The sequence below is a fragment of the Panthera uncia genome, chromosome E3 (assembly GCF_023721935.1).
Source record: "Panthera uncia isolate 11264 chromosome E3, Puncia_PCG_1.0, whole genome shotgun sequence".
Taxonomy (NCBI): domain Eukaryota; kingdom Metazoa; phylum Chordata; class Mammalia; order Carnivora; family Felidae; genus Panthera; species Panthera uncia.
Window position 1 is genome coordinate 26,529,709 of NC_064815.1, and position 8,553 is coordinate 26,538,261.

The 8,553-nt window shown below is 54.0% G+C and overlaps 1 protein-coding gene across 1 annotated transcript; it reads right to left on the reverse strand.

Moving 5' to 3' along the window:
* Positions 1 to 471: 471 nt before the first annotated feature.
* On the reverse strand, positions 472 to 8,040 carry SERPINE1 (serpin family E member 1). Its single transcript, XM_049638815.1, has 9 exons — positions 7,878 to 8,040; positions 6,809 to 7,080; positions 5,969 to 6,202; positions 5,280 to 5,474; positions 4,304 to 4,502; positions 3,199 to 3,299; positions 2,994 to 3,080; positions 2,341 to 2,424; positions 472 to 2,028 (listed from the first exon to the last, which is right to left on the reverse strand). Exons 2-9 carry the CDS (start codon positions 7,077 to 7,079, stop codon positions 1,991 to 1,993), a joined length of 1,209 nt encoding a protein of 402 aa, XP_049494772.1. The 5' UTR covers position 7,080; positions 7,878 to 8,040; the 3' UTR covers positions 472 to 1,990.
* Positions 8,041 to 8,553: the final 513 nt, after the last annotated feature.

Consider the following 8,553-nt stretch of genomic DNA (forward strand, 5'->3'; position numbering starts at 1 on the left):
GGCCTGTCAGGGAAGGTATGAGGTGACAGGTCTTCGGGGGACCCCTCTTTCCCTTTTGACGGTGGCACCCAGTGTGGGGGGGTGTGGAATTATGCCCTGCACACCATGTCCCTTGGGTCTTGTGCAGCCCCGGTGGTCCACCCTGTGGACTTCCCTGTGGCAGGTCTTCGTGCCTTGGGCTTGTGGGTGTGTGTTTCGTAAAGCTCCCCTTTACTGGAGAAGGGCTATGAACTGATGAGCTTTTGACTTTGTACTGTGCGAAATGTTGGAAATAAAGGCAGGGACTCTTTCGGACTATTTTTACTTATTTATTATTTTTAAAAAATATTTTACTTGTTTATATATCAAAAGTGAAAAAGCATATAATTCAACAGTTTCAAGAATGTCGGACCCCGCATTGGGGTATCCTTACGGGTACTGTGTGCGGCTGTCACTCTCCAGTGCATGATGAGAAACAAACAAACAGACACACAAAGAACAAAGATTTTTCACTGAGGAGCACGGTGGGATGATTAGGGTCCTACTGGCTCACATTCATTCGTTCGACATCTATGTGCAATTCTTCGATGAATCGGTCTTGATGTCATGCCCCCTAGCTCCTTGGTTTTCAGAAAGATTACCTAGCGGGGGTAGTTGAGTCCAGGCTCATGGTCTCTCTCATTCTCTCTCCTCTTCCTCCTCTCTCTCAGTCTCTCTCTCTCTCCCTCTCTCACGTGTCCACTGCTCACACACAGCAGCCGGAAATGACACGTTGAAGTGAGTCACCAATGCGGCTATGAATCACCCTGTAATTGGGGAAAGTTCTGTCCTTCTAGGTCGTGCAGCCCCTTGCTCTCATGTTCCTAAATATATCGGAAAATTTTGAAACCACTCTGTTCTCACTCCGATCTCTCTTACCCGCCACATCCTTTTGGTCCCTAAAGTGGGCTGAAGTTAGATGATCTTGCAGGGGAGGGGGGGGTCTCAGCCCTCCAGTGGAGAAGGGCGAGGAAAAGAAGGCTCGGGCAGCCACAAGGTGGCAGTGTGGGCCCCACCATCCTGGCCACCCAGCAGGGTGGCCGGTCAAGTGGCCAGACTCCTGAGATGCAATGACCAAGACCACCGAGGAACACTACTAGCTAGTTCAGATTATACGTTTCTCTTGAGAGTCCTCTTTTTCTTTAACAAGCACATTCGGACAAGGCTGTGATAAATACTAGGCACACCCCGGCATCCCACCCTCCCCACCAGATGAGGGCCGAGAGCCAGGCACACATCCCACTCTCCCCCAACCCCCCCGCCCATTCCTGCAAAATAAAGTTTGTGGGAAGCAGAAACCTGCTTCTATGAGTAAACAAGTCACCTACACTCCAAAATAATACATGCACACTGTTTCTGGGAGGGAGCCGGCCAGGTCGGAGTGGGTCTCCGCAGGGAGGCGGGCAGGTGCTCTGTCCGTGTGCAGGACCACCGAGCCAGGGAGCACAGGCCTCGAGATGAAAGGGTGTCTATTCCACTGGCCTTCTTTGGCCCGCCGCCAGCCTCCTCAGCAGTGGCAGACAGTGCAAGAGTGACAGCAACGTGACTGGAACGCAAATAGTGTCTACCAAGCGCACAAAAGCCCCCGTAAAGCCTTCTGGTGCCATCCTGCCAGGGTCTCGGTGGGGTCCAGGTCTGAAGACCCGGATGGGCAGAGCGATGGGCAGAAGCAGCTGCGCATGTGCCTGTGCATGTTTTACAGTCTGCTTTGGAGACTCAGCTGAGCGTTGGCGGTCTCCCCGGGGGGCTCCACGAGGGAGTTTTCCTGAAAGGTCCTCTTCTCCATTCCTGGGAGAGGCTGAGGTCTAAGAGGCAGATTTGAAAGATTTACCATTTTTTTTTTTTTTGAAGGCAAAGACCTTCTCTTTCTCCAGAAAAATTAATTAAAATAAAAGTTTTCTTCCTTTGGAGTTCTTTCTTCTTGGCTACATCTCCAGTTCTGTCACAGATGAGGACTGCTTCACCCTCGTGGTCAGGGTTCCATCACTTGGCCTATGAAGAGGACTGTTCCTGAGAATGGAAGAATCATAGGAGATGAGAACAGGGAGAAATGGCATGGCTCGCCCAGCCCCATGTTTATGGATGAGCTGAGATGTGAGAAGGCAAGTGAGCTGTCTGGAGTCCCAGCTTTTGGGGTGACTAAGCTAGGGCTGGGGTCCTGGCGCGGTGCTCACTTTGTGACAGAGCGTCATCCCTGAAGGGAGGGGGAGGGGCAGAGTTATGGACTGGGGCAGGAGGGAGCGTCTACACCTGTCTGGACTGGTGTCTGAGGCGAAGAGACGCGGGGGCAGGGGGCAGTGGAGCCTCCCCGCCCCGGCTCACCTGTGGGGTTGTGCCGAACCACGAAGAGGAAGGGTCTGTCCATGATGATCTCCTCGGGGGCCATTCGGGCTGATACAATAATGGCTGAGAGGGAGGGAACAATGTTAGAACAGAAGGACTGGGCACTGGTGCCTGGATTGATCATAAGTGATCCATTGACACCAGCCTTCTGATAGCAGCATTGGAGGGCGACTCGGAGGCTTAGTTGTTCTTCCCATCACAAACTTTAACAGTTTAGGGAAGTTCTCTGAGGACTGGCTGCCTCCAGGCATTTCAGAGAGATTTACCAGCTACTCACCAACAGCTATTTGTGTAACCCTTTTTAGAATGTTGATAAGCAAGTTCCTTAAGCCGACTGGCCACTATGAGCACAAAGCCAAGGCTTCCTTTGAGGGGCCTTTTCACCTTCACGGGGGGGGGGGGGGGGGCCCCGGGGGCCCTGGGGGGGGGGCCGGGGTCCCCGGAAAAGTGGGCCTACAGCAGGCTAAGAAACTCTGGGGGGATAAGGGTGATGCCCTGAGCACCTGGTGTGGGGGGTGCCCCTCTTCGAGGAGAGGCTGGTGAAGCAGGGCCGTGGGGTTCCTCCCAGACGTGGGCCCCTCCTTGGAAGTCCTGGGGGGACACTCACCAGGCCTCACCTGAGTCTGACTCACCTGTGGAGGAGGACGCCACCGTGCCGCTCTCATTCACCTCGATCTTGACTTTTTGCAGCGCCTGTGACACGTACAGTGCCTCTTCATCTGAAACAAGCGGATCCGAGTGTAGATCAGCTGGGGTTCTCAGAGATACACTCCTTTGTCCTCTCAGGGGCCCCCCAGTCCACCAGCATAAGGAGGAGGTGGGAGGAAAATCTCTTACCTGAGAGACTCGAGAAGTCCGCCTGGTTTGGCTTAAACATGTCAGTCATCCCCAAGTTCTCCAGGGGTCTCCGGAGGTTGACTTCACTTTCCAGGGAGAACCTGTAAACAGGAGGGGGAAATAGCTCAAGCTCAGGCCGCCCCTTGTTGCCTCTGCCAGGCCCCGTCCACATATCCCCCTCAGCTGACGGGATGGGGATAGGTGTGAAAGTGGAGGAGGGAGGCTTGGTTTTTTCACGTCTGTGTGTCAGGTGTAATGTAAATGAACAACCCCTACCCTCACACCCTGGAATCTTGAGGGGGGCGGTGGCAAAGGGCACATCCTCCTGCAAGATATTTGAACAAAAATCTGGTCTGTAGATTGTGTTTCTGGGAGCGAATTCTGAAGAGGACTCCAGCAGAGAGGTTTTGGGGCACTTCTGCTTCCCATCAGGGCCCGAGTCACCTCGGTTCTCGTTTTCTAGACGTGGGGGTGGGTGGGGGTAGAGAACACAAGGGCACCCTAAACAACTGAATCTTCCTCTTTCCCCAAGCATGGCATTATAACAGCTGGAAATTTGGGGTAGGTGTGGTGGGAGGCTTCCTTGCAATTCTGGAATTACCCAGCCTCGGCCTTCTCCACCCTCTGTACTCCTGCAGAAGGATTTTTTTAATCTGCTTTGTTGGAAGCCAGCTAGAAGCTGTAGTTCTGGCTGCTTTGTCTCCTTTTGTCTCTTGTTTGGATGTTGATTTGAGCAGATGGGGGTGGGAGAGGGTCATCTCAAAGGCTGATCCATCCCCCTCCCCTCCCCCCTCATTTCTCTGGCTCTTCTTTTGGTTGGCTTTTGCTGGATATTCTGAGGGTGGGGAGTGTGGGGGCAAGGTCTAGGAAAATTCCCCGCTGCCCTCTGCCCTCCAGCAGAAACAGGAGCAGAGATGAGGAGAGGAATCTTAATCAAACCCAGGCCAGAGTGGTTCCTATCAGCTTCCCACACATGTCCCTACCCTGCAGATGTCATACTTGGGAAACATGGGGGTGGTCCCTTCAGGGAGCCTTGGGAGAGGGGAGGGGTAGATAGAGAGGATTAGAGCATTGGCAAGTGTGGTGCGAGCAAGGGGTGACTTACTTGGGCAGAACCAGGAGGCGGAGCTGTCTGGTCATATTCCCTTTCCACTGGCTGATGAGCTGGGCATCCAGGATGTTGGTGAGGGCAGAGAGAGGCACCTCTTTTTCATAGGGAGCAGCAATGAACATGCTGAGAGTGTCCCCGTGGTAGGGCAATTCCAGGATGTCATAGTAATGGCCGTCGGGGGTGGAAAACTCGGCTGTGAAGGCACCAAGATGGCGCACTGAAAATGGCTTCAGCTCTCGCTTCTGACCCGGCACTGGCTTTTCAACTAGTTCTGTCTCATCCATTCTTTCTGGAAGCCACCTCTCCACCCTGGCTTTTGAGGCTCCCCGGTCGGTGTTTTTTATCCCCATTTCCCTCCTCTTCTGCCAATGCAGCATCTTCTGATACTGTCTCCTTTTGGCCTCCTTTGCCTTTACCCCCCTCTCCCCCACACCCAGCTACTGATTTATCCCAGCATCTCCTTCATCTCAACTTCCACATAGGCCTTCCCCCAGCAGGATCTGTGAGCCCCTGGTGATCACCTAGAAACACGTGGGTCATGTGGTCATATTTGGGCTGGAGGGACTTTCTGGACTTCTTTTTTTTTATATATATATTTTTATTTAATTTTGAGAGACAGAGACAGAGCGCAAGCGGGGGAGGGGGAGAGAGAGGAGACAGAATCCGAAGCAGACTCCAGGCTCCGAGCTGACAGCAAAGAGCCTGATGCAGAGCTCGAACTCGCCAACTGGGAGATCATGACCTGAGCCAAAGTTGGACACTTAACTGACTGAGCCACCCAGGCGCCCTGCACTTTCATCTTGCGTGATATAAAGCTACTTTCTGCTGCTCCAGTTATCCCAGTAGCTCCTACCTGGGGATTCTTTGTCAAAGATGGGCTATATTCGAGGGGTTCTCCTCCCTGAGAGGGGAGCACCCCGGGGAAGAGATGCGGTAGCTGTGGGACTTGGGGAAAGGGTTTTGTACTCACTGTAGTTGAACTTATTGGTCTGAGCCATCATGGGCACAGAAACGGTGCTGCCATCAGATTTGTGGAAGAGGCGGTGGTGGGTGCCTGACTCTGGGAAGGGCGTCTTCCACTGGCCATTGAAGTAGAGGGCGTTCACCAGCATCAGGCGCGTCAGCTGGTTCACGGCCCCTTCGCCCAGTAAGTCGCCAATCATGCCTACGGGAAAGCCAGGTGGGCAGGAGGCTAAATATGTTTTAACCCTTTTAGATGGTTCCCTTCAGTCCTTTGAGGGGATCCGGTCAGGAGGCAGACGGGGGTGTAAGTGAGCCAGTCTAGCTGTGTTCAACCTGTTCATCTTCCTAAGAGTCTCAGGAAAGCTTCCCGCTCATCGCATGCTCTGGCCCTGGGATCCTGTCCAGGATCAGACCCGGATGCTTAAGTCTTGCCTTACTTTGCTCCCCAAGCAGCAGTGTGTGTTTCTTGTGGTTATTACTGTTGTCATGACATCTCACAGCACTTTAGGGAGGCCCTTAGGGTTGGTTCATGAGAGGGCCTACTTTGAAAACCAAGATGCTCTGATTCTTCCAGCACCTGCCCTGTCTACAGAGAACAGCATGCTGATGGGGAGAGGTTGGGATTCTAGGGACTTGTTTCTAGATCCCCTTCCTCTGCAGGCCCTTGGGACTGGCCTCCTCTCCCTGCCCGCTCACCTTTCGTGTGTGTCTTCACCCAGTCGTTGACGATGAACCTGGCTCTATCCACCTCTGAGAAGTCCACTTGCTTGACCGTGGTCCGGAAGAGCCTGAAGAAGTGAGGCATGAAGCCCTCGACCAGCTTCAGATCCCGCTGGACGAAGATGGCATCGGCCGTGCTGATCTCATCCTTGTTCCACGGCCCCATGAGCTCCTTGTACAGCTGGCGGAGGGCAGGGGCCATGCCCTTCTCTGTGCCGAGGCAGGGCCGAGAGGACACATTAGCTTACGTTGAGCCAGGGGCCCCCAGCCGGGCCAACTTCCCCCAGGAGAGGCCCAACCTTGCGCGTGTGGATGGGGCTCTTCTGTTCCCCCGGGGGTCTCTGGAGGGAGATTCCCTTCCAAACCTTAATCTCTTCGGCATCTCTCTCTTCTCCTCAAAAATCTCAGGCCCTAACCCCTTTTTGGGTTAGAATACTTTTCTCTGCTTTTAACGAACCCTAAGTTTTTTCTTATCGTAAGACTAACTGTGCTAAGCATTCACACATATAATCCTATTTAAGCCTCACAGCAGCTCTATGTGGTAGATAGTTTTATCGTCCCCATTTTGCAGATGTGGAAGCTGAGGTCCAGAGGTGTTAAGGTAGTAAGCGGTGAGGCACACCTGTTTTACACCACATCCCCTGGCCTGTGCCCCTTGTGACGGACCCAGAGCCCAGTAAAGATGCCCTGTGACATGGCCGCATAGGAGCTGGCTCTGCTCAGCTGGCGTCGGCCCGCCTCTGCTTCTGGTTGCTTACACCCCTGTCCCGTGAAGACAGTGTGAGTCCCCGCCCCCTGCTCTGCCCTGTCTCTCACCATCAATCTGGAACTGCATGGCTGCTTCGATCTGCTGCCGAGTCTCTCCTCCTGTCGTCAGCTGCAACATGGCCAGGACCGAAGCCACCCCGTAAGGTGAGAAAACCATGTTGCGGTCCTTGGAGGCCCATGCCACCTGCTGAAACACCTTCACTCCAAAGTCTGTGGTCAGTCGGGCCGCCTGAGTCTGGCGGTGGTAGGAGGCGAACCCTTCACCAAAGACGAGGGCCAGGCCCAGGGCTAGGCAAGCAAAGACTGGAGACATCCGCATCCTAGAGCAAGCGGAAAAGGATCTGGTGAGAGGAGAGTTCTGGAAAGCGGCACCCCAACCACGGGCCAGGCTCCCCGGGTTCACCGCTGGCAGGTGATACCTAAACACAAGGGCAGGAGTCCTTAAGAAACCCTGATCGGCTCCGATTCTGAGCCTTTCCCCTCGTCTCAGCCCCAGGCAGTCTTTTTTTTTTTTTTTTTTAATTTTTTTTAATGTTTATTTATTTTTGAGAGAGAGACAGAGACAGAGTACAAGCGGGGGAGGGTCAGAGAGAGAGGGAGACACAGAATCCGAAGCAGGCTCCAGGCTCTGAGCTGTCAGCACAGAGCCCGACGTGGGGCCAGAACCCACGAACCGTGAGATCATGATCAGCCCCAGGGAGCCTTAAGTGCATTTCCACCAGTGGGACTTTGGGGAACCCCTGGCAGCACCCTGTAGCGTATCTCCCTTCCCTTCAGGAGGCCAAAAGACTAAATTGTAATAACGCCTTTGATTTGCATAATGTTCTTAATTCTCTTCTAAAGCTTTCTCAACCGTGAATTTTTTCGAGCGAGCCAGCATGAAAAGCCCCTTTCCAGAAGTGGGCTGGGCGTCCTGATGGAGAGGGATGGAGAGTTGAAGCCCCTGTTTCTGTGTGGTGGGGTTGGCGGTGTGGCCCGGCCACCTTCCGTCAACTCAGGTCTGCAGTTCTCCAGGGGGGAAAAAGAGGAAAAGTGAGGATCGTGGACAGAGAACACTTTATAGGAGGGGTGTTCTTCGCTTTAACCTCAGGAGGAGGTGGAGTTTTTTTTCTCTTACCTGAAGTTCTCAAAGGCCCCTTGTGATTGGTGGTCTGTCCTGCTGTTGCTGAATCGTGGTGATTCTGCAGCCGGAGAGGGCGTGTGGCTCTCCTGACAGTGCTCTTGGCCCCGCAGCCAGACGCAGCTGTGTTCCTCCAGAGGCTGCCGCCTCCCTTTATACCAGATGTGGGCAGGAAATAGATGAACTCATGGTTCAGCCCCACCCACTTTCTCGCTCTGCAAGTCCCTCTGAACAGCTGGCCAGGCCCCCTCGGCACCTCCCTCTGCCCAACTTGCAGAGGCGTGTGCTCGTGCTGTTCTGTGTGTACGTGTGTCAGAGGGGTCAGGAACAATTGAGCAAACCCCGGTCGCCTTGGCCCGAGGGCCTCCCTGGACTTGCTACCCTCTGCCTGTGTCTCCCTCTTTTTGGATGATCTTCCAGCTCGACCCCTGGCAGTGCCAGGCGGCCCCAAACTACCCCGTGTTTGGGATTACCTTCCCTGATACTCAGCTGGGGAAAAACAGTTTACGTTTCCTCCTTTTGGAGAAACGGGTCACCGCGTGGTTACCAAAGAAGCCGTGAACTTTTGTCTGCCGGTGCTGTCCAGTCCGTACGTGCTGGCCAGCCTGGGGAGAACACCCCTCCCTCCTCTTGGCCTCATTCCAGTGGCCAGAGGGCACGGAGCGTGCCATGT

What these genes read in the sequence shown, in the direction of transcription:
- SERPINE1 (XM_049638815.1), bottom strand. Translation starts at nt 7,079, where the DNA reads ATGCGGATGTCTCCAGTCTTTGCTTGCCTAGCCCTGGGCCTGGCCCTC. An exon ending in CGCCTCCTGGTTCTGCCCAA is followed by an intron (nt 3,300 to 4,303) that starts GTAAGTCACCCC and finishes TCCTGTTTACAG; the next exon opens with GTTCTCCCTGGAAAGTGAAG. An exon ending in GGACTTCTCGAGTCTCTCAG is followed by an intron (nt 3,081 to 3,198) that starts GTAAGAGATTTT and finishes CGCTTGTTTCAG; the next exon opens with ATGAAGAGGCACTGTACGTG.